The sequence below is a fragment of the Corvus moneduloides genome, chromosome 12 (assembly GCF_009650955.1).
Source record: "Corvus moneduloides isolate bCorMon1 chromosome 12, bCorMon1.pri, whole genome shotgun sequence".
Classification (NCBI taxonomy): domain Eukaryota; kingdom Metazoa; phylum Chordata; class Aves; order Passeriformes; family Corvidae; genus Corvus; species Corvus moneduloides.
The window spans coordinates 16606232-16632350 of record NC_045487.1 but is presented as its reverse complement, the minus strand read 5'-3'; the positions used below and the strand labels follow the sequence as shown (position 1 = coordinate 16632350).

The following is a 26119-nucleotide window of genomic DNA, read 5'->3' as shown; positions in this document are numbered from 1 at the left end:
TTCAATCACACACCATTTTCCATTTCTTCCAGGTATGGGATGGTTTCAAGGATTCATATTGAAATCATCGCTTTGGGAATTCCAAAGCAATGCAGAGAATGCTGACCTGGCTTCAGACAGAGCTGCAGTCCCCTGGAGCACTGCAAAGGGGGCAATGGGACAACAACTGCCAGGTACTTTTCCTGCAGGTTCTTAAATTGTAGCATTGGGTAAAGCAGAGTGGTCTCTGGCTCCACTGTGCTGGCTGGCAAACATGCCAGCTGAGAAATGCCACAACACAGAGGCAGGAAACTGGCACAGAATCATCTTTTCTAGTTTTGCAGCATGAAGGAATTCCAGTTTCTTGAAGGCCAGATTTTGGCTACTGTGTACTCCTGGGGGTCCTGGGAATTTTTTCTACAAGTAGATGAAACATCTCCATAGCTGAGTTAGATTCTATGTATTCATCTAGCTCAAATACTTCAGAACAAACACTGTCAAAACTGTCATGGAAATTTATGCACTGAGTTTCCTACTTTCAGCATAGCTTTATGTATTACATGTGATTTTCCCTGAATCAAGGATGACTTTCCATTAACCTTGATGGGTTTTAGACACAATGCAGAGAGGGTCAGATAGGTCAAAATCCCACTTGTATTTCGGATTCTCTGCAATTATAACACCATGAGAGGAAGCAGAATGACAAAATCTTAACATTCTTGTAAGTCTAGACAACACAGCAGGAAAAAAGCCAAGGACTCCTGTCTATTCCTTCTGTATCCCACTGTGGCTATCACTAATAATAGCAATAATTGTGAGAATATGGTGGGAAGGAACACCCAAGAGATTGCTCAGTAGGAATTTGCTGTTTTCTTCTTCCCTCACAACACATATTTGCTATCCTTCTGGAAGGGATACTCCATGCCATTGGAAAGAAAATGGAAAGACATAGGATGACCCACGTGGTTAGCAAATAATTTTGAATCAATAATTTAGAGCAAATTGCAGCTTGCTTGCAGAAAAATTGAGAAGAAATAAAAAGGCAGCATTCCTCCCCCTCTTGTTATTTGTTATGGAATATTTGCTTAGCTCTGGGCTAAAGGAATGTTCAGATCCAATACACCTCTGTGAAATCCCTCAGTATCTGGGTGTAATCACCAAGGTAAGGTACTTGTTCTGTTTTCTTGGTGTGTTCCAAAAGGAAGAAGAATCTCAAAATGAGATTTGGATAAGGGCAATGATTACATGGTATCGGCTTCAAGATTTTTTTAATTGAACATAGACTATAAATTGAAAAATAAGGAGAATTTTCTTAAACCACTGAAAAAGATCATCTTAACTATACAATAGATCTTCCACTGATTTTCAACCCACATGGAAGACTTTTGAGAGTCACACACTAACATATCTGTTCCTAACAGGTCTCACTGGCCTCTTACTGGAACAGCAGAGGCTGCTCCCATTTGCTCCCCTGTGTTCTCAGACTCAGAGCAAAGCCTTTGGCAGCTTACCAGCCTGTAAATCTAATTCAGTTTGGGGTTTCAGCATCTCCAGAAAAAACAGACCCTCCATAAAAAACAGAGCAGTGACAGTGAGTGAAGGATTTGCAGAACTTCTATTTCTCTCCCATAATTTAGCGAAGCTGAGTGCTGAGAGAGCAGACAAATCCTCAGTCCAGACTAGAAGGGCCTTGTGGCCGTGGGTTCTCTGTTTGCATACAAGACACTTTCATTACATGCTAATTAAACTGAAGGCAACAGCTTTATGCATATTAAAGTTAGAAGAGTTCCAGAAACTAGATGCAAATAATGAGGTAAGAAGCCTAACAAAATGAAACTGAGAATTAAAACAGATGAATAATTGAACTGCAGTGTCTCTGCTAAACATTACTTAATACTGACTGATGTAAAGATAAATTACAGTTTGCACAAGAACAAGAGTATCTCAACTAAATGAGGTACTAAAAAGTATGCACATATTTCCTAAGGAATACTACTTATATCCAGAATGCCTTTTTCAGTGCTAGGAGCATATACATAAAATAAGGTGTTAAAAACCCACTGTGTCTTAACTAAAACAATGGCCAAAGAAATAACTGAAATCTACCCCATTATGTGGGTGTGAGTGTGCTCAAGATGAAAAATCACTAAAAAGGAAGAGTTAAATGTCATTTCACACCCATTTATAGTTCCAAATATTCATGAAAAATTTTAAGAGACTTGACAAAAGGCCAACTGAAATTGGCATAAAGCTTTCCACAGACTTCAGTGGACATCAGTCCAAGACTTCTGTTATTTCCCAAATGTCCAGCTCCTAAAAAAACCCGAATCATTGATCCAAACACACCCCAACAAGAGTTACAGAACGTAAAGTACAGAGATGAAGTACGGTTTTTAGTTCTACTTAAAACACATAAAAATGTAAACTAAGAACTTCCCTGAAAAGCAAAGAATAAAGAGACAGATGACCTATGAACTATGGTTCCTGGTTATTTAAAATCATCTGAGGCCAAAGATTCCTAGAAATCTAGTATGCACATCACAGTGTTGTTGAGACTATCTCATGTTACAGCATATTGGAGTCATTTCTAATTCACTTTGCAGGGAAAACTCATGAAATTACCTTACCTACAGTTCATTTTCATCGGACTCTTATTTCCTGGCCTGATGCTCTGCTAAGTGCCTGGCGCTTTGCCAGCACAAAGGAAACACAGAAGACCCAGCTCTGCCACCAAAGCTTTCCCTTGCTGGAGCAGAGCCTGCCCTCACTCGGTGTCCCACCTGCGGGTTCTGTCTGCCAGCCCGCTTCCCACATGGAACCACGGGCAGCTTGGAAGCCAAAGGAAGGTATGATAGAGATCCAGAGAACACGAAGCTGTTCACACAGCTTACGGACGCCTGACAACGGCCAGAAGCTGCCTTTTGGCCCAGACTGGCCTCTGGAATTGGGCAAATGTCAATTTTTAAACACCAATGTCTGCTAGAAGGAAAGCAAGGCCTCCCCGTAACTCCCGTACCTCTGCTCAGATTCCACCCCGGACTGAAGGGAGATGAGGGAGGCCTTTCCCTCAGGTTTTTTAAGCAGATCATGGCAGTGCCCTCACAAAGTACAGAAACCACCTTCATGTTTGCTACCATCCCTCCATTCCTGCCTGGAGCACACGCTTGCCAGAGCAAGCCACCCAGGCCAGGAGCCACAGGTCTGCTCAGAGCCTGGTCACTGAGTGACCCACAGCACAACACCCATGTGTGGACACAGCATTTCATAACATCGAGTTCACGGCAACAACGACTTCGGAAACATTTCAAATGTCCCCACGGAGAAACCCGTGAGGAGGTGGCAGTCCCTGTGCACCAGCAGGGACAAAATCCTGCCAAGACAGCAGGAAAAGTGCCAGCTGCTTAGAACAGGTTTTAATAACAGGGTTAAGCCTTGAAAATGCGGTAAATGTATCATTTTCTCACACATGCCAAGGAATCCCAGGAAGAATAAAGTCCTGTTAAGTTTGCCAACATTCATCTTATGAATTCCTCCTTCCTCCAAACCAAGGATATTCGACCAATACCATCACGGGGCTGTTCAAAGCAATCCTGCATCATGTAAGCAGTTTAAATAAATTATTGTTTCTTTAGGGGATGTGTAATGAAGTAGACTCACCTCTTGGGATGGGTTAAGTTGGTAGTCTGAAAAATATGTGAGACTATAACCTTACTACAGTCATAAGCAAAACTACTTCCAAGAATTATAGCCAGCAGGATAGTACAGCCTGACCTGGAACTGCAGATACTCGATATCACTGACTGACTTTTTGAGAGATGGCTTACTGAGTCCCTCTCAAGTTAGGGTCAAAATGTCAACACTCTGGAAAATATAATCAAAATGAACAAATTAAGATGTGAAATTAGGTAGAAAAAAATGACAAGCAGCATATCTGGAAAGGAGAAAGGGGCTGAATTGCAGAAAGTGTTGCTGAGGTGAAAGATATTTTTACCCTCGGGAAGCATCAGGAGCAAACAGCCAAGCCAATGGCAGTAAATCATGGTAATTAAGGGAGTTCCTTCCCTCTCCACTCTGGCCTACAGCTCCTTTTCTGGGAGGTAGCTGCAGAGGGGACAGCAGCAGCCACAAGGCTGAGGGGCATTTTGCCTCTTTCTGTCCCCCTGAGAAGGGCACTTACACAATTGCACCCATGTTACTGAAGCACTGGGTAAATGGAACAAGCTTCTGAGACACCGTGACAGGGACACGATCCATGATCCACCAACAAAAAGTGAAAAGTCTGGACCCTAAATCCATACTCAGATTGTTAAATTAATGACAGACTTTTACAGAGTGTTAAGCACCCAGGAGCTCCCATTGAGCTGAACATTGTCTGTGCAAGCATTTCCAGAGTGCTTTTATACCAATTTGGGAAAGAAAATGTTCTGGGAAACTAGTGAGAATGGACTCTCATGAGGTTTCCAATAATACACATGTATTATTGAAGTCAGAAATCCCACGAGTAAAACTCAGAGCATGTTCATTTTTGATCCTATCCCAAACCAGGCAGCACAAAGGCATGTGAACACACTAAAGACAAGAGAGAATTTAAGTGAACTAAACTTTTCCCTAGCTTTTATGTCTGCCAAAAAAATTCACCCATCGTTCAGAAAAGTATCAAGCCTGTAAATGAGCAGTTCCTGATGCTGACCCCAGAATCAGGGAAGTACAAAGTGATGTTTTATGGGACTGGGTCCTTGGCTGATGAGAATAACCTCAGCAGACCTTTAATGATTTTCACCAGACTGGAATACCTGGCTCTGTACCACAGAAAATGTTCAGGTTAAGTTAATGACCTTTATACACACAGAATTTTTTTTTTTAATCATGAAAGAAGCATTAGAATTATTGGTTGCCTATTCTAACTTGAGAATTGTCAGCAGATGGCATTTTTCTTTAGAATCAGACTCAGAAAAATAACTCAATTATTCTGTTTTCTAACATAATAAAGATTTCTTGCAAATGTAAAATGTTAAGGGTTCTTAACAATATAGCATTTTATTACCTGACAATCTGACAGAAGGAGAGTACAAGGTTTAAATTGCCAGTCTGAGTTAGCCATGAAAGACTACTCTGTTGGGTCGCTCAAAAGAAGTGCTATGCAGAAAATTCAGCAATTAAAACAAGGTAACAAAATTGCATGCCTTTAATTATTCCTATATGAACAAAGCCAGCGTTATCTCTGAATAGTGCCTTTGTATTTCTGCAGTTGACTGAGCTTGTTTCAAACATCTTTATGCAACCCCCTGTCAGCATATGGCAAATAAGGAAATATTCTTATTTGTTCCTCCACTTAAGGTAATTGAACCAGTCACATTGGTATTTAAATGTATTAAATTGGTATTTATTGCAGGGTAATGAGATATTCTAGAACTAACACAAAGTTGATTGCTTTGCCACAGATTAAATACTTGCTTGTCAGTACATGAGCTCTCTCATTTCTCATGTTCTGGGTTTTAAAAAAAAAAGCCAAAAACAAAAAAAACCACCCCCAAAAAACAGGAGTAGGCATGATAAATGAATACAAGAAAAATACTCATGCAAACTACAGCATAACCACACTAACTATACACCAATAATATTTAAGTGAAGTGCCAGAGGTTTACCAAGTTACACTCAGGATCACTTCATTTACAATTCCAGCAGTAGGGCTCTTTGGCTCCCTATAAAGGTTTTGGAAGGCAATTAGCAAAAACCAACAGCTCAAATTTAGCCTTGGTAGCTATACAAGCACTTGGGTATGGCCTGTTTAAGCAAATCCCTGCAACTGTAAGATAAAAATCTAGAGCTTTTATTAGTTATGACAGTTCTGAAATCCATCACAAAGCAAACAGGAAACAGAAGGACTATTTAATGAGTGCATTTATGCTTCACTTTTCCTAAAAAGAGGCAGCCCACTATTTGTCATGTGCTGACAGTTGATTAGTTACTTAGGGTACATCAAGAATAGCAGAAAACCTGACTTCAGAGGGCAGCTTAGTGTATCCCCTGAGCTAAACATCCCATGAAACTGGGTGCACAGCTTCAGAGAACACTCCAAGTGAGAGCAGGTTCACCTTCAAAAACCTTCAAAAGCACAGGAAATGCAGCTCTCTCTGTCCTCTCATTCTCTGTAACAGCACAAAACAAAAGCACCATTTATGCCCCTCTTAAATATCTGAAAGGTGCCTTCAAGATGCCCAGATCTTCAGACAGGGCAGGGTTTCACCCTAACGTTGGTTTGCTATGAATTATTTATGCTGCTCAAAGGATTAGGTGAAATGAAAATGTTCTGGCAAGATTCTCCTCCCCCTTCATGTACAGCTAATCAGTTTTATGTGGCTGGAGTTCAGATGTACCACTATTCTAGGGAAAGTGCATGCCTTCTTAACAAAGCTGCTGCTCCTAGAGTGGTAATAAAGGCAAAACCAGTAAGATTAGGGCAGAGTGACACAGAAAATGAACAGCTTAAAAAAAAAAAAAAACAAAAACTGATGATAGATAACTAAAATCAGTTCTTGGAAATTCCTTTTCCATAGGTACTTAGCATTAACAGATGCTTGCTTGAGTGTTTCTGATCAGCAGCATTCCTCCCTATCAGACAGGCAGCTTCAACATTAAAAGTCATGAATCAGGCCTTGCAGGAAACAACACTATAAATTATGAGATTTTAAAAAATAATGCCAAAGGGCTTTAGTGTTTTATTTTCTTTCTGATTTCTTGAACCATTTTCAGCTGAGTTTTTAAGAGGCTTTTTTTTGCTCTCTATAACCATGTATACTAGAATTAAAGTTGAGTGGGGTTGGTTATTTTTTTTTTAGTGAAAACACAGCTTTTCCTGTGATGATGGGACTTTGGCAGCTGGACCCTTCAGAACATTTAACATTGTGAGAATTAGGCAGGGCTTAATATTCCCTCTCCCTTACAGGACACCCTGTTGAGGTTGCAGACGACAGAGAGAGACACTTGCCCAAGCACTGGGACACCACTTGTAGCTAGCTACCTGATGGCAGAGGCTTCTCTCTGGTCAGGAGTCTGGGCTGCAGAGTGAGTTACATCCACTGCATCAAAGCCCCAAGCAAACGCTCTCCACATCTGGTGGTTCCCTACCCATACCCACATTTCCCCAGTGAAGATCCTCCAGAAATGAGCTTCACCCTGCCAGAGCTGATGCAAATGAATTTGAGGGGGCAGAAGATCTGAGCCTGTCTGACCTGGGATAATTTGCATTCAAACAAAATAAATCCAGCTCAATTCCCATAGCAATTTCGCTTTGCTATGAATAGCTCAGGCAGCTCCAATAACGAGGAGCTCGGGTTACATCTGATTGCCAGCTGTATTGCTTACTAAGAAGTTAGGTCAGTGGTTCCCAACCTTTTAATTTTCCTTGTTGGAGTATACATTGCTATGGATTAGTTACATGAGAGAGTGGTCACAAGGAGCTCTGCAGGGAGCAAAGTATCAGCTTTGCTGATATTCCACATACACAGACATATCCATATGTTGAAATATCTATGTGGGAAGGAGAAAGGGAGTGGAACAAGAGAGCTTAGGCCATTAAAGGAATGGAAAACAAGAACCAAAGATGGCCCAAGAGTGAGAATGTCAGGGTGGCGCCTGGGTTATCTGGATTCAACTCCGTGCTCTTCAGCATTTCAGCTTCTCTGTTCCTTATTTCTCAGTTTTCTAGGCAGTATTTTGTAATCAATGCAGAAAATGCTCATGAGAGACTCGTGAAGGCTCATGTTTGACCCTGGCTGGGCTGTTCTTTTAAAGTGCTTCCACCTTCCCCACTCTAAGCTGCAGCGCCAGCCTTCAGGATGCCACCCCACAGGCAGAGCTGTGATCCAGGGACCAGCTGCACTGAGCACAGAGACTCAGAGCACAGCCAGGTGTGTGCCACCTCACAGGGCTCCCAGCTGGCCAATTCCCTGCTCAAAGACAACATCCCCAACATGGCTCTGCCCCTCAGCACACCCTTGGACAGGCTCGTGCCAGGTGGCCTCACTTACAGGGGCAACACTGCTGACCAGAAACACACAGTACATCCAGCTGTGGAAGGCTGGGAGGTTTGCTCCTCACTGGGAATTCCTGTGCTATGAGGCTTCCTACTTTTCACGTGCCTTTAGAGAAAGGGTGTTACTTGGTGTCATGGGTTTAAGCCCAGCTGGAGATGAAACACCACACAGCTACTCCCTCAACCACCCCCCTCTGCACCCCATTGCATCAGGGTGGCATCACTGTGAAAGGCAGAGCAGGGAAGAATCAGTGTCATCCCCTGTTCTTTTGCTGTAGTAATCTCTTTGAAGCAGAACAGCAGCCTAGGTGTGTCTGAATCTCTTCTCACCACCAAGAAAAGGTAAAAAGGTAAAACCTTGACTGAATTCACACAATTAAACCCAAAATACAAGGCAGCAGCATCCCAGAAAGCCACCAAGTTGAAACAAGACCTCATCCTTTTCTCAGTTTTCCATAACATTAAGAAACCTGCACAATGGCAACTCCACATAACGCTTCCATGACCATACAAACACCCTCAGCATCCAGAGCTTCATTTACATGGGCATCTGAATAGGCATTTACTAAGATAAATGTAGTAACTTCAATTCCATGTCATGAAAAAGCCTCATATTTGCAGGTGCTGTTTACAGTCACAAAACCTGCCTTCACTATATCATGTTGCTAAGTGAGTCCAGAGAGTCTCTGTTTTCCTCCTTGTAGCCAAATGCCACCAAACTGCACTGCTCGGCCATTCTACACCCACCCTGGGCCTGCTTTAAAGTTGTGCACTCATTCACTCCTCTCCCACAAATTAGCCTCAGCTTCTATTTTAAGAGAATGATGCCCAAAGGTGAGCATGCTGTAACTGCTCTGCTGGAGTAAATTAAAAACTTTTCTAGTCTGTGACAAATTGAGCCAGGTTTCCTGCTTTTTATAATATTATAAACAAAACTTCGATGAGAAATATTTTTCAGTACTATTTTCTAAATCTCTGTAGTAGAAATAACTGTGATGACATGCAAAAGCCACCACAAAGAGGTCCTGGTTTGGTCTAAAATAAAACATAATGCCACAACTGTCTTAAAATGGGCACAGAAATACTACCTTAATATTGGTCCAGGTCATGGCAAGGTGACATCAATCCAGTCTTCAACCCAATGCATCAATTTACATCTCCTGACATCCTGTTTGTGACAAGGTCAGAGCCCAACACATAAGTCTAAACCAGTATTTGGAGTGTTAACCAATAGCTTCCATGTATTCAGACTTGTACCCCCTGAACACACCTGCAGAATTAAACTGGTCATGAAAGATTACACTGATTTTGCCACCACCAGACTTTAGTACAAGCATCTGAATTATGCAGCTGTTTAGCAGGGATGAGTCTTAAAAACCAGTGAAAAAAAGACAGTGTGAGAGCATTTACTTGTCTTTTCATTAAAGAAATCAGTTCAACTATGTGTTATGTCAGCAAACACCATTTGCCAGGGGTTTCATGAAACGGCATTTCTTCACAAAAACATCTTGACAGTAGAGTGTTTTCAGCACAATACCTTACCTATCAGGCTTTCAAATTAAAGTCTGTGGAGCAAAGCTCGAAGTAACCCTGGATGTTCTCTAAGATCTCACGAAACAGGAAAATTTAAGTGGCAAAGGGAACATAGTGTCTGAAAACAACTTTTTAGTCTATGAGATATTCTTTATATTAAATTGGTCCAAGATATTCAGATTATCTACTGCACAGATGTTGCCACTATGTTAAACACTACAGGCCTTCTGACTGAAATAAAGATGCAGTGAAGACAAGGGAGATACTTATTGACAGCTCAGCACATTGCTAAGTTATAAAGGGATGGTAAAAAAAGAAAAAAATTGTATCAGCAGAAGATTTAGGAGGCAAAATTTCCTAAGCAGCCTGACCTTCTTTCTGCAATGAATCTACTGAACAGCCGGTTAAGCAAAGGTCAGGTTAAGCACAGGTTAAGAAAAAAGCTCCAAGAAGAGGAATGTGCTGCCTGGGTTAAAGAGGCTCTGGGACATCAGGGGAGCGTGTGAGAGCCACAGACACTCCAGTCTCCAATGGAGCTCCTACTCCCAGGGCCTGAGAGTGCTCTCTGCTCCATCCTGGCACCACAGGGCACAGGACCTGAGCTGACTCCACACCACAGCCAGCAGTGACAGAAGTGCTGAAGAGCTCAGCTGCTCTGGAGCCCTTACCTAGGAATCAGGACACACTTGCTCTGCTGAGTACTGCATGAGTCAAATAATTAGTACATCAAAGCACCCAACTCCCAAAACAAGAGATAATTTGTCTGCTTTCATAGGCAAGAACTAGAAAAGTGAACATGAAAAGTGATAAATGTGGCCCTCCCACTCGAAGCCTCTCTGAAGCTCCGTGTGACCTCCACAGCTTCTGAGTTATCATAATCAGATGATGTCTGCTCTGCTGGAGCCTGTCCTCAACCCCCATCCCTCACTGGCATATTCCCTGACTTTTCCCCAAAATATCTGGCTGCTCAGTGGCCTCTAAAGGGGCACTGCCTGCCCCAAGACCACTGGATGATGGTAGTCCAGCACTCTTCGTGCCTCCACACTTTCCTATGGGAGGTTCCAGTGCTTCGGGAGCTGAAGCGCAACCCTGCCACTTCCCAGTGTGAATTTGCCCAGCTTAACACATCTGACCAAAGAGTGACTGCTCCTGCAATCCATCCGGATCATCAGTCAGTCCCTCCACCTTTTCTTCTTTCCAGGTGGTAATGCAAACAGAGGAAAAGCCAGAAGGAGCTCTTGTGAAACATTTCCTCTCTTCACAGCATGTTACACTACACACTCCTCCCACTGCAGAAAACCAGCAGTGTTAATGTGCTAGGGAAGTAAATTAGGCACAAATAGCACCATGGGGAACTTAAATATTTTGAGTGTTTACCATATAATCAGGAAATGCCCACCCTCTTTATCTGTTAGGAACAAGGAAACCGAAAGCTTTGTAATTTTAAACTGCCCATCAGTTGCTGTGAATCAGTCAGGCATCTTGCTGGGGAGAGGTAGCACGAACAGGAACACTGGCAAGATAAGAGAGGGTTGAAGCTACATTCCCCATCCTGTCGGAATAGTTTCAGCCCAAGATTCCACATTTGATCACCGCTCTCCAGGGCTTCTCTTTATATACCTCCACTGAGCCCCTCAAAAGGGCTCAAATAGGACACTGAACTTTCATCGTTTTTCAGATTATTTTTACTAATTTTTACAAACTTCACCAATCTGAAATAAATTTGCAAATACATTTTACAAAATACTTTACAGATTTGCAGTGAATTCTCCTTTAACATATTTCAACAAATAATGAAGGAAGCCATGAGAGACTCATTCATATACATCCTCCACGTTATATTTCCTTGCAATAAACCAATACCCCTCCACTTACTACAAAAATTGAAGGCAAACTACAACTACCTTGTCTTTAAAATGCAAGTCCTCTCCTGAAAGAAGCATGAAAGTGTTGCTTTAAATCATAATAATAATGATTGAACAAGTTATTGAACAGCAAAAGACACTACAGCCATAAAGAGCATTGCCTTGTGCAGCTTTATAGAAAAACAAATATATTCATATTTCAGAGCCAATGGATGCTGAATTGCACTGTCCTTTGCAAGATAAGGACTTAATAAAGAATAGGCACCAATTCAGTGCATTGGTATGGGAAATTATGTATAGATATATAAATTCCTCTTCCTTTTATTGGCAATTAGGTCCAAATGCTAAGCTGTCATTAAAGGATGTGGAATATCCATGGAGATATCTTGGAGCATATGGGCACCATTCTGAGCAGGCTGATGGTGGGCAGGAAACATTCCCAATGGGAAATACTCCCCATCTTCTGTTAATCCTAGCACAGGAGTAGGGCTATGGAGGCAGAACAACCTTGGCTATGCACAAATGCTGGTTTGAAGACATGCTGGAATGAAGACAGACCTTCATTCTGGGTGAGTAACATTTCCTTCTGTTTTGTTTCTCGCATTAGAGTGGGTTCCTGACTTTCCCAAACTGTAGTCTTTCAAATGACTAAATAAATCATGTGAACAGCCACAACAAAAAAATATACTATTCCCTCAGCCCTCGAGCTATTTGCAACTAATTTAGTGTTGTGGCACTGTTTGGCGCACCAGAAAGCTAATTTTCAAGAAATGCTTGGAAAATTACAACAAAAATAAACTTCTGATGGCACTATAACCCAAAAGCTGAGAACCTGTAAATAGAACCAGTGCAATACTCAGAGGCCAAGACCACAGTCTGGCACACTGTTGTTCCTAGCTTCAACTGGTAATATATGGCAATATATCAGCTTCTCTCTGATTCAGCTGCTGGTCCAAATTGTCCTTTCCTTGGTATTTCATCTGTCCCACAGGCTGATGGAGAACACAAGCCTTTGTCACGACAGCACTATCCCGATGTTCAGGGCACATGGCACCACCTGCACCGTGTTCTGTCCTTGGGAGCACGCATGGCCTTCATTAAGTGAGACCTGCAGGGCTCTGTGCCTGGGGCAGCTCAAATGACCACCCAGCTCTCTCTGGTAAACACAGGAATCAATTAACCATTTCTGTAACATGCTCCCCTCTCTCCAATTACTCAGCTCCCCTACCATGAGCAGGAGATGAATGAGGTCTTGTCCCCTACAGGTGTTCTGTGATGACATCTGATAATATCCTTGCACATTTTCACAGCTCAAAACCTGCCAAGTCCACCTCCTGTCTACCAAGGACAACAGGCCTCAAAAGCTACTACTCTTTTACTCCCATCACCAGACTTGTCTTTGTTTAGGCCAAATAACCTCTTTACATTCACTAGCGGCTTTGAATTTTTGGTGGTCACTGCACTTCCTTTACTCCTTCATTGTCAGGATACTCTGGCAGCAGAGTGGAACGACAACACTTGGCACTGGGGCACTGAAACCTATCTGGCAATTGCAGGCACTGCTTGCCAAGCACTTGGGTGCGTTTTCTAGCAGCAGTAGCACCAGCTGATTCTCTGGGAAACTGTCTGAGCTCCCACCTTGTCTCACTCCCGGCTGTTCTGGTCTGAGCAGTCCATGAGAACAGCAAGGCTCAGCCTGCAGATGGGTTTTGCCCTTCAGCATGCTGTTTGCTGCCATCTAACTTCTGACTCAGTGAAATCTGATTATACAGCACCACCCTGGATTATGTCCAGCATGTGTTTTGGGGTCCGCCAGGAGCAACAGACATGTTTCACTTTCTTGATGAGCCAGTGGTGCCTCCCCTTTTCAAAATATCTTTCTAAACCAAACAGCAATTGCAGCAGTGTATCCCAAAAAAGTGGTGTGCCTACTGGCTCAAGGGCCAAGATGATGTAGGAAGGAATAAAAGACACCTCTCCCAAGGCCAGGTTCAGATCCAAAGCAGCCGGCATAAAACTTTTTACTCACCACAAGAAGCTTTAGATAAAGCCCATTAACCACTAAACACCTGCGAATGGGAGTGGACCATACTGGGCTGCAGCCATCAGTAGACATCAGCAGCTCACTGCTGTCTCAGCCTGGAAATTATATTTTTTCTGCCCCTTTGCTCAAGTTTTTGCTCCTTGGGACAGGATAACAATCCAATCACCAGTATGTGATGTCAGTAGTGTAAAAAAATTATCCATATGGCCTCCAGCATGAATGAAGAGAACCAGCTGACAGAGAGAGCCTGGAGCTCCTGTTGTGGCAGACTGGTCTCCACAGTGGCTGCAGAGACATTTATTACAAACAACGAAACGTGGAGCAGACTAGAAGGAATTATTCCTTATCAGAAAAAGTAGCAAAAAAGTGCAAAAGTGACAGAACCAGTTTTATGGTCTATGCCATAATCATCCACACTAGATTGCAAAAAAAAAAAAAAAACCATCTCTGCCCTGTTATTACAAGACTGTTATTTTAACATTTAATTTCTATTTACATCTAACAAAGCAAGTAACAAATTTCTGTCTAGTGTTAACAAGAAATGACACTGGGTAGCCACATTTTTAGAGAAGTTTAAACTTTTTTGTCTGGTGCTGTGTTACAGCATTTATACCTATCCCTCACCATGATCAGCTTCTACTTTAACAGCAATATTAACTTGAAATATTTCTTGAGGTTTAGTCTAGCCTAACTCTAAGGCCTACTGTTTTGATGACTTCTTCCTAAAAAAAAAAAAAATGAGTGTGTGGTATAAGACATGCCTGGTGAAGAAAGAATTATTTTTAAAATCTTTTCACTGAAGTGCAATAATTTTCACAAAGAAAAAGAAAACCTGTTTTTAATTTCATGATTTTAAAAGAACTAATTATATTCTGGTGTTACATAAATTCTATATCTCATGGCAAGGAAACTGCAAGTCTGAAGAGTATTCCACGTTTCATTAGTTTGTGTACGCTGCCACAGAATATAATATTACGTTCTTAAATTAGTCAGAAGCCACACTGTGCTGCAGAGTATAAAAACAAAAGTGAGGGCTCAAGCTAGGTCAAGCATATTTTGTATAGGTCCATTAAAAATCTCATTCCATTAATATTAATAAAGATGTTGAGACACAAAAGTCCTTCAATTAACATATATTAGGCAGGCAGGCACAAGCATTCAAGTGATCCCACTGTGAACAGCAAGAATCCAGCTCTCAAAGAATAAAGCCCCGAGAGTAATGTGTACAGAGTGGGGCAGCCTGAAATGCAAATGCCCAGGGGAGTGAAAAGGCAACACCCCATTGTCTCTGCAAGCAAATATCACTTTATTGCCTCAGCTTCCTCTTCTATTAAGCAGGTTTGTGCTGGGCCTTGTTATTGCAGTAGGAATAACTTCAAGATCTATTATCTTTGTCATCAAACTTTTGTCTTTTACCAATTTTTGGCAGGAACTAGCTGGGCAGCCACATATGAGATTCAGCAAAAGGATTTTCATCTGACTGTGCAAGCTGTTTGCAGATTTCCCCAGCTTATGAACTTACACTCTAAAAAAAGAAATTAACTTGCATGTTCCAGAAATTACTCTGGACAATAACAGTTCCCACGGTACCAAGCTTCAACCATCAAGACTCATTCCCTTGCATCTGACCTGATTATTTGACATTTCTTCACCCTCATTCTTGGTGACTTCCGAGCACGATAAACAATAAAAGGTTACTGATGTCAAGCTATTGTGTGCCAGGATGTTGTTCTCATCTAACACAGAGTAGAGCCAGCACTGAAGCTTAATTAATACATGTTTGTAAATTGTGCTGAGCTGCAAGGCATTATGATTTCAGGTTTCTTCTGTAAATGTTTACCTCAGAGCTTTAGTCAATGCTCCACTGTCTGAACCCAAGATAAGTTCTGCTTCCATCAGCTATTCACATAGCTGGTCAAATCACTGTCAGAGCAAATCAATAGGAAATTCCTTTGGCATACTGTAATTTATGGTAGACCTGCAGCAACAGAATTGGGATTAAAATGGGATAAGAAAAGGCAAGAAAGAACCAACATTTCTGCTCCCAGTGACATGATCAAAAAGACAGAAGAAAACCTTGTTTGCGATGGAATTATCCATTAAAATTCAATTCAGATACCACTTAAGGGCTAGTCAGAGCCTTCCTAACACAAAATGAGTGGTTTTCAGGAAAAAAAAAAAATTTGAATCTGGGTTTCAGCTGCTCAAACTCACTGTAGGTCCACTGCCAGCTCTCACTGCAGAGATAACTAAGTTTAACCCCTCTCCTGCCAGCCCACTGGGAGAAGACCATGACAAAGTGAGGCACACAGAGCTCCTGGAAAGTAGGTATTTTCTAGAAAATCCCTAGCAAGCTCTACCTCTGTAAGTCAACAACAGTCCTAATGCTCAGGAGCAAATGAAATCAGATGCAAATAGCTCTGAAATGATCTTGAGGAACTGACTGATATATTATGGGCATCACCACCCTGGATGCCTTTGTCTTACATAGCTCCAGCTTTTATCTTGATCCATGGGCTGCAAATTTCCAAACCACAGGCCTTTAGACCTCTATCTTCTCTCCTGTTGCAGTCCTGGACAGCAGTCCCAGTGATCCTCTCTTTCCAAGAGTAAAGAACATGCTGTACATCAGGAAGACAAACCCATCCCTAAGAAGTTGCAAATTAGAAAACATTATCATAAATATCTTGTGGACTTAAACACAATACCATAACAAACAAAAACTTGAGGAGCCAAAACATTTGAGGGAGCTGGTGAAAGAACTCCCAGGGACCATCCAGACTAGTTATGACTGAGCAGCCTACAGTGAATCAAAGTCAAGCTCCCAGCTGAGCACAAGTATGTCACAAAGCTGTCATCATGATCAGGGCTCTGGTTCTGCAGAGAGAGTAAGGAGAGAATAAGCTTGGGGGAAAAGCAATGTTTAAGAACAGTTTTGATAGCACTATTTGCTCAAATTAAGTGGATTGTGTGGGAGCCAGGGCACAACTAAGACACTGCTGTGCTTCCCCCTCCTCTGCCGTGTGTCAGGTACAGATCTCCAGGAGTGGGCTGCTTGAGCTGGACTTGAACTCCAGTTCCACAGACTGTCATTGTGTTTTGGGTAAACAAAAGCCTTTACACAGCAGGTCTGCCAACCTGGTATCTTCCTCAAACACTTCTGAAGTGGAGCAAGGAAAGGGGAAAGACAGAAATAAAACCTTGTTTAGGTTAATTAGTGACTAAAAGCTGCTATTAGTTATTGAATTCTGCCTCTAAAAAGAGAGCTATTTCTGATGTCCAGCAGTTCCCAGCTGTGCAGAAGAGAATACACTGCCTCTCAGCAGCAGAGATGGTATGGCCCACATGAAAATAGTGGCGCTGAAAATAAAAATCCTCACGACATCAAAGACATCCTGTTATGAAGGGGTCAGGTCTGTGCAGGCAGGTCATCCTCTCCTGACCCTCACGAGGGCATTTGTCTATAAGCTTCTCTCTAATGGACTAGGGAAAGTGTGGGAACTAGGTTTAGTGGAAAGGCTTTGCTACAGCAAGAAAAACGTTGATGTTTCATGCACAGATAGAGTCTATTTATTCCTTTGGAAGTGAAGATAAGACTGATGCTTAACAAGAAGGGCCAGGATGAACTGTCTCTGTACAAATGGATGGCTCCCTGCTTCTGGAAAACCACTCCAAGGGTGCAAGCAATGGTGCCCACAGCAGCCTGAAGTTTGGTTGGAAATACATCAATGAACCATTTCCATGCTCTGCTGGGAACTCAGCAATGACAGAGCAGGCACAAGGGACAGAGGACCAGCTCCTGTGGGCACTCAAGAGCTGTTGTGCAGCCACAGCCCACTGTGCTCAGTTTCCTCTATGTCCATTCCAGGTTTTTTAACATAAAACCAGGAAGAAATGCAATTTCTATTGCTTTTTCTGCCAAGCAGAAGCAAATTCTTTCTCATCATTAATCCTCTTTAATTCCATTTCTTACCTGTCAGGAATCAGTAGTGCCAAAACACCCAGGAAAACACTGCCTTTTGTCTTTAGCAGAGCTAAAGACAGAGTTAAACAGAAAGCTTATCAGAGAGATATGGAGAAGGTTGATCAATAACCTAATCACACAATTCATCACCAGTCAGGTCCTTGCTGAGACCAGAAACACTGCCTTGTACTTTTCTAGTATAACCTAAAATATCCTCAAGGATATGAGTATTTCCCATTGTCATCTCATTTTCCTGTAGAGATTTTTCTTATTTTCATATTTATCATACTATGGAGTAATGGAATAATAATGGAAAAATGTTCACCAAAACAGTGGACAAAAGGATGATCCTGTAATACACAGTTTGTGTTTTATAAAGGATGGAATACAAAGAAAATCATAGAACTCCCATGCAAAATGCTGTTCATGTTGTGCTGGTACAACGGCAGAAAATACAGGATTTGTGTATTGACTTCTGGGTGGACTAAAAACACCTTTAAGAATGAGAAAAATCACAAGCTCTGTACTTAGCTTCTCCTCAAGGTCCCACTAGGCCAAATTTTGTTCTATTTTTACAGCTGTCGATTTCTAAAGGACCCTCATGGCAAACAGCAATTATTCTGTACTCTCACCAGCAGTCTGGCTCACTGAGTTTGATGGCAGTTTGTCTGCATAAGAACCTTGGGATTTGTCTCAACATATTTAATTGGACTTAAAGTGTGAGCTCTAGGAATAGGAGGCTGCTGTTAGCATCAACTTAAACAATGCTAATACCAGGTGCAACTAAATTACTACAAAGGTACATGAGTTGTCTGGTCTGCCTGCCTCTTAGGCGGTCAGACTGCATTAAGAAGCTTTAATTTTGTGGCTTCTTTGATACTTTGAGCAAAGCTTTGCCCTCAGACACACACACACACCCCCTCCACTGAATTAATACATCTCCTGTTTATCTCTCAGCGCTACATCTATAACCCTTCTTGTCTAGAATCCTCTGACAGCTCAACGAGTGAACATGATTCACCCCTCCCTCCTCTCTCTCTTCCCTTGACTAGACACTAATAAACATAACTCGAGAAAAGAGGAAGAGGCTCTTTCTAATGACAGATTCAACCACATCTTGCCAAAACCAGAGGAGGGCACCACTACTTCTAACTGAGGCACATAAATCGAAGGGAGAGAATGGCCCACACCCACCTCTGGTGTGAGCAGGTGCAGCCTCTCAGGAGATGCCAGGGCTAAACTTGGCCTGGATAATAAAACTGTGTATCATAGTTTTAAAGGACCTGAACTATTCCACTGAACTGTACTTGCTTTTTCTGACCCAAAATACACACACAATCTTCTGTGTGATGGAAGGGCAGGAGAGTTCCTTATGTCGTATAAGCAGTTCTCTCCCCTGGGCACACGTTTTGTACTTGCCCTAGACCCTCACCTGTGTCCTGTACCCCACAAATGCTGTATAACAAACCCCTCATTCATTAGGGTCACCAATTCCTATGTTGTGTATGGAATCATAAACTTGTTTGACTTTGCCAGAGTTCATGTTCACAAGGGGAATGTGACTTCTGCTCCCAAAAGCACAGCTATAAATTACTTTTGAGAATGTCTCTACAATACAACTGGAGATCTCTGAGGTTCTCTTGTATTCTGCCCTGATTTACTGTGTGACTGCAAACAACTCACTTTATACAGGAGATTCTGTACACACAAACCTAAGGTAAGGAGACAAAAACTGGCCTGTAAAGAGAGACAAACAACACACAGTGATACAGACTAGGAAGGCAGGAGTAAAACTTTTAGATATCATCATGGAAGTGGAGTTAAAGATGGTGAACCTACAACAGATCTCATTTTTAATGCAGATTAAATAGCACAAAGTGGATGAGAATGGGGAAAGAGGTAGGAATATACACAACCACACTGAGTAGGTCCTATAAAAACAATTTCTTATTCCAACAGTGGCCAGCACCATCTCATTCAGAAAAACCTGAAAAACCATTGTAGTCTGTGGATTTGGTACAGTCTGCCTCCCAATGAGTTAGCTACAGGCAATTATAAGTAATAATAAATTGCTAAATGCTAATAGTAATAAAAATACAATTAGAATAAGTAAAAATTAGCTCAAATCAGGAATTTGGGAAAAAAAAAGGTTGAATACGGGAAGAACAAACAGTTTGAATTGGAGAATGTAAAAGGGGATGAAGCAGCAAGACAAACCAGTAGCCTGGATATACCAACTGGGAGAGCACAAGGCACTGAAGGAAACTCCAAAAAGTCATGCAGGAATAACACAAGATGTTTATTACATCACTAATGAAAATCAGTGGGGAAAAAGTCAATTTTGCATTACTTTCTATTTGGGACACATTAAGATGATAAAAAGAGAAACTAGATTTGCATTTGCTAACATAAACTCATTGTCCCAAAGTTGTAAGAGTTAAAAAATGACCTCTGAGAGTGAGACTGCATTAACAAAATCTGTGAAAAAATTATCATAACTTCTGTGGAAGGAATATATCATGTTCTCCACAGAAGGTCCAGAACAGAGTTTTCATTTAAAAAACAAGTAAAAGCACCATTTTTTGCTGTATAACGGATGCTCCAGCAAGCAAAGGATGCTGACTGAAGCAGAAAAAGGGCAGAAGACAGAAAAAGGCAAGTTTCCAGTTGAAAGTCGAAGCACTTTGATGATGAAAAGAGGCAATACTCACAGTAAACTTGTGCACATTCTCCTGAAACTCTCACTTACTGTATTAGAGACTTGTTCAGATAAAGATCCAGTTCTGCCTTCTGACACACCAAGAAAATTGTGTTGACTGATGGAAACATTTGGTCTCAAATCAACAAATCAGCATAAAAACTTGGGGCCTTCCTGTCAACTAAGCCATTAAAATGTAATATACACACATCTCTTAACAGATCTAGACCAAAGCAACAAATTATTGCTCCTTTCCCGTGTTATGTTAAGGTCATCCTGCCTAACAAACCATTTCATATAGACTCTCCCCAAAGTCTCCTCTGCAGGCACTGGCAGATAACAGACAGCTGAATGACTGAATACTCTAGGTCATCCAAAAAATTAGATCAAAGAGTCTCCATAGTCTATTGAAATGCAATTGCTTCCAAATCACATTGTGGTGTTCCAGGCTTGAAAGAATGGGTCACTGCAGCTTTATTGAAGAGAAGCTATTGCTAATGAAAGGAACAATGGAAAGATTAGTGCTACCAACCATATAGAAGAAACACCACTTTCGGTTTAATTGCAGTGAACAAAGCAAATAGGAAAGAAGGGCAACCAAGTGACAAAAGTAGTTGGTGAAAAAGGATATAGAAGCTATTCACAAGGTTCTCTTGATCAGAGCACAGCATCCAGACTTAACATATGATTACTGAATTTGGATCCCACTGAAAAGTGACATGGGTGTCCTTACAGACAGCTGACAATATCTTTAAGAGGGCAGCCTTGTAAACTGAAAGACTCAGAATCCTGTTGGTAATTTGCCTGGGATTCATTAGGTGCACTGAAATTAATGGACGGATAGGGAGAGAAAGGAACAATTATACTTTGGCATACCTACCCTACAGGAGATTATTGTAAGTAAAGGTTTACTTCATTTACCAGTTTAAAACCACAATTTAAGGTAAAATCTATTGACTCTTGGAATGAATTTTTAAAAAAAAGATTCTATTTGTTGATAATCTAGGTACTTCCATAAGTTCGCTCATACCACAATATTTATTCTCTTTTGATCAGTTTCTGGATCTTTTCTAAGTGAAGCTTACCAGTCATAACAACCTCTGTGTCGAGACAGTGGTAAAAGATCCACTTCATTCTCAGTTAAGATCACCACATTCTGTTCCTCTGTGACCTGAGGCAGGCTTGAACCTTCCTTCTCCAGACAAGACTTGACAAGCCCAACTTCTCTTAGCTCAGAAAGCATGTTAAAAACCAAAACATGGCCAAACAGGGGAGATCTCCCAAACTGTACCTGCTGTGTGTAGGTAGAGCACTTCCCGTAGCAAAACCACAAAACACTGCAATGAGTGAGATGGGGTATTTTTCTGAGTAAATCTGGTAAAAGGTAGCAGTTGTGAACATGAGGCTTCCATGAAAACAACTAAGCACAATTGGTATTAACAGTTCAGCATTACGAACACAACTTGAAAAGCAAAAGCAAGCTTCAATCCAGTTCCTGGCACCTGCTCCAAATTCACATTTACAACTGTTCGAATGAACTGTAAGATTCCTCTAACTTGCTGAGGGGAAAAAAAAAAAAAATACAGCATTCAAAATATAACCCAGACCACTTCAACCAGTTATCAACAGCCCTTCCTAATGAACAGGCTTCTCAAGTCACTGATTCCAGTTTCAAAGGAAACACTGGCCGTCTCAAGTGCTCCTTCTTTGGTCCTGTCACACAGTTTAATAACCCTTAGAGACAAGTACCTTTGCAAAACAGATTTCCAGAAGGTGACCCAACATATCCTATGGACCTTTAGTCAACCACAAAGCACACAGATGACTTCATTTACTCCCCACTAAATGTCATTGCCTTCCTCTGCAGCCTTGCAAGTGCAAGGGATTAAGCCTAAAAAACATCCTGAACTATTAATTCTGCAGATGATTCTCCTAAATTGCATCAGTGAAGCCTTCTCTGCAGGCAATGAGCACTGTCAAACGTATTTTGAAAAAATCACCTGTGAATAATGATTTTTCATGAGCTTGGTTGACAGCCATAAATGGAAAATGCACAATGATAATATTTAACACATTCATAAGAGATCAACTCATCAAGACTTGTAAACTCAAATAAGGCTTGAATTATCAAAGGAAACAAAGGGAAATCAGTTCATAACTCCTGCCAAGATAGGAAATTCACCCTTCCTTAAAGTAGTTGACGAAGCTAGGTATAATATTTTTTCACAAGCTTCTGGATGGATTTTTTCCTTTATTCATAGCAGTTCACAAAGGCAGGAAGAACTTTTACTTAAGAGTGAGCAGAAATGTATAAACTATCACAAACTGTAACAAATTGTTATGGCATAATTACTAGGACTACCAGCCAGTCTTCTGTTTTTTTCCTGAAAGACAGTCATCAAAAAATACAAAGGTTTTGATGCAGTTCATTGGCTATAGTGAAATCTCTTCTGTTAAATACAGTAGCAACTAGTGAGACTGGAAAAATCAGCAAATGCTGTACGGTATCCTGAATACTGTACAAATTACATACCTTCAGCTACTATTCCACATACGAAAATACTTTTAATGCTGATTTGTTTTAAATAGACACTTACCAAGCCTACACACGTAGATATTGCTACCGAAGAGGTGCTATCATTCCTTATAAATCCCTGGTAGAAACACTGTTCAATTTCATGTTCCTGAGAATTTGACACTCCATCTTTCCCGAGTACCTGGACAATAAAACTTTTGCTTAAAATGGTCGAAGGTTTAAGCTCTAAGTGAAGTTCCTGTCCAAATGCTGAAAATTTGTAGTGCAAGGAACTCTTTGAACTCTGAGTTGATCTCTTTCTCCTAGAACTGTGCAAAACATCATGTGAAATGTACGATCCGCTGGCATCCACTCTGACAGGTGTCACAAACACATAATCTGTAACGATAAAGAGTTGGCCATCAGCTCTTGCATCCCACAAACAAAGCACTCTGACACGGTACCACGCATTCCCTATGGCATGGAGCATTCCCTCGTTTTGGGGCTGGCTTGCAGGCTCTGTGTGTGTTGTCTCGCCTGCATAAATTCAGCCCCGTAAGTCACACAGGCTCCCAGCCTGTGTTTGTTTCCTTTGTGCCCCACTGAGAGGCACAGACTAACTAGCATAGCTGTGAACATTCCCACAACTGCTCCTCTGAAGACATTTGTCATCACCAGCAGATCTGTAGATTTTCCCCTCCCCCTGTATTAATTGCTGTCAAATGTGAAGGCCGCTCTGGTTTGAGAGGCTTTTCCCTTCCCTAAGAATGCAGCAAATATTGTATCACTGTAGGGGTAGCCACGACTGAGACTTTGCAGAACTGTACCACTTGTTCAAATGGATTAAAGGATTAATTTATTAATGCCTTAACTGAGTGAGACCTCATCTCTTTGTAGTGGCTTGATTAGACTGGGTTTCAAATTGTAACTGACCTTCAGCAAAAAGAGATTACAGCCTACCTAATAACCTTTAGTTAGCCATTGCTAATTGCATGTCAAGGAAGTTTATTGTTTTGGATAAAATATGAAAAAAAATTACAAAGCTGTTTTTGAGAAGAAAACTGAGATCTACTCAGAACCACCTAAAAAAGGGGGGAAAGAGGCCATAATTCAGCTGGCTGTATAAGCAGGTACCTCACTTGCAGTATACTGCCACTGCTGTTGACCTAGCCATGCAGGGATTACCTGTGTCCTGGAACCAGGATCTGAATTTTAGCTGTTTCCTGAACTAGGATCTTTGCACCTATTTCTGGTTGCCTGAGCAGTTATGCTGAATAAACTGCTTCCCAACCCCACTTAATTTGTGAGCTGTGTTTCTCTGTGGATACTTAAGAGATGTCCATACACTTGGCAAAACAATTAATTCCTCTTCCTAAATTGAAATAACACCATTAAAAATAGAAGAAAAGCCCCTCCTTCTTGTGTTGTAACAGATGTTGCAAATACTCCCAATCAATCTCTTTCCCTGAATAGACTTTATTGGACACACGTTAGGCTGAACACGTAACCACTGATAGGTTGCTTTTCCTTAGACAGTGGAACAATACATCAAGAGCTTTCACTTTCCTCCAGTGGTGTTAATCAACGGCAGAAGTTGAGGACGCTAAGCAGGCTGGTGGCCAAAAAATGCAAGCAGCTGCTGGAGAGAGGGAATCCCCCAGTGAGCAGACTATAGGATGCAAGAGGGTTTTCCTTTCTGCACCCTGGTGTGGTTTTCTATTGTATTTTGTTTCTACTCACACACAATACAAAGCATAAACTGCACTTCAAAAGTCCCAAAGTCATCAGCATCTACGTGTTAGCCCCTGCAACCTGGGAACAAACAGCTCCTGAGCTTCCACTCACACAAGCTCTTTCTCTCCAGGTTTTTTTTCCCCTTAGCCTGCATTGCACAGCTTCTGCTCTCCCACACAAATCTTTTCATTACTTTTGTCTCACTGCTTCCACAACAGACACATGAGGTTTTGCTGTTGTGGCTACACACACATTCATTCATCTTTTAATCGCACATGGAAACGTGGATGTATTTACCATCTCGTTCATTTGCTTTCCTGCTACATATTGTTCCTTTCAGCTTTAGCACACAGGGCTTAACAAGTTAATCCCTGCCCATGGTTCACCATCCCACAGTAGCCAGCCTGCTTGCACTTTATGCTCCCCAAACACTGTGACTTCTTCCCTCTAAATATTCACTCCACCAAATTTAAAAAAAAAAAAATAAAGCATCCATGCAAATGTTCACATACACAGACACAGAAAGAACTATACAAACCATGAGTCAATTCACTGATGCTGTCACTGGTTAAAGTTGCTGCATGAGACATGCAACAGAGGCAGCACAGCTGAAGGGTCTGCAAGAGAAAAAAAAATAAAAAAGAGAGAGAGAGAAAAGGAGTATTGGGCGAGATTTCCTTGACAAGGCAAGGCAGAAAGACAAGGCACCAGAAACCGCAGTAACCTGGTATGAAAGTACACTAGGCGACTGCAAAAGAAAGTGCTCTCGACCTGCCTTTACAGTGCTTCCGAGCCACGGGAGAGTCTGGAATTGCATGGAGCTGCCGCCGAGAATCGCAACAGGTAAAGTCCAGACGGCCAGCAGGAGACAGTCCATGTTCCGCCGCGCACCTGGCGGGTGCTACCTGCTCCCCGGAGCGTGCGGCGGGCGCGCCTGCCCGCCCCGCATGGTCACCTGGGCGCTGCCCCGCAGCCGCTGCGGCGGCCGGCGGAGCGCGGGGAGAGCGCCCAGGTGAGCGCGGCCCCGGCCGCCCGAGCGCGCTTTAAGCCCCGCCGCCGCCGCCGCGGGGCAGCGCTGCCTCCGGCGCCGCGTCTGGCGCGGCCGCACCCGGGGGGCGAGCGGGGCGGGCGGGACCGACGGGGCGGAGCGGGGCCGGGCCGGGCGGGACAACCGGCGGGAGGCACCTGGGGCCGGGCACGGCGGAGGAGCGGGCGGGGTGAGCCGGGCAGGGCAAGGCAGGGTAGGGCGGGCGCACCTGTGGGGATCCGCGGAGAGCGGGGGACCTGCGGTGCGGGGCGGAAAGGGGGGTTGGTCACAGGATGGGTCGGGCTGGAAGGGATCGCAGTGGATCAGCTGGTCCAACCACGGTCATCCCAAAGCACTGGGCACAGGGTTGTGTCCAGACGGTTCTGGAATACCCCAGTGAGGGAGACTGCACACCCTCTCCGGACAATCTCTTCCAGTGCTCAGCCACTGCACAGGGAAGAAGTCATTCCTCATGTCCAGGTGGAACTTCTTGGGCGTCAGTTTCTGTCCATGGCCTCTTGTCCCGTTGCTGGGCACCACCAAGTTGCACCTGGCTCCATCCCCTTGGCATTCCTTCTTCAGACACTTCAAAAACTTGGCACTACACCTTCATACATTGATGAGATCCCCTCTCTTCACAAAGAGCAGAGTTCTGTGAGGATGCTGGGAGGAACACAGTCCAAGACCAGCTGTGCAGCTTCCACCACTCACTTGAAGACGGTGTG

At 42.5% G+C, this 26119-nt stretch overlaps 1 protein-coding gene across 3 annotated transcripts in view; it reads right to left on the bottom strand.

Annotated features, from left to right (window-relative positions):
• Nucleotides 1-25342, bottom strand: part of ADAMTS18 (ADAM metallopeptidase with thrombospondin type 1 motif 18) — a 77165-nt gene extending 51823 nt beyond the window's left edge. The window contains exons 1-3 of one of the 3 annotated variants that reach the window (XM_032121786.1): nucleotides 25143-25342; nucleotides 24906-24984; nucleotides 22716-23032 (exon numbers count right to left, since the gene is read on the bottom strand). In XM_032121786.1, coding sequence (XP_031977677.1) covers nucleotides 22716-23032; nucleotides 24906-24984; nucleotides 25143-25244 — 498 coding nt within the window. In that variant the 5' untranslated portion in view covers nucleotides 25245-25342. Of the gene's footprint in view, nucleotides 1-22715; nucleotides 23033-24905; nucleotides 24985-25138 lie in introns of all 3 variants that reach the window. The other 2 variants (XM_032121784.1, XM_032121785.1) reach the window with 2 other exon arrangements.
• Between the last annotated feature and the right edge of the window lie 777 nt (nucleotides 25343-26119).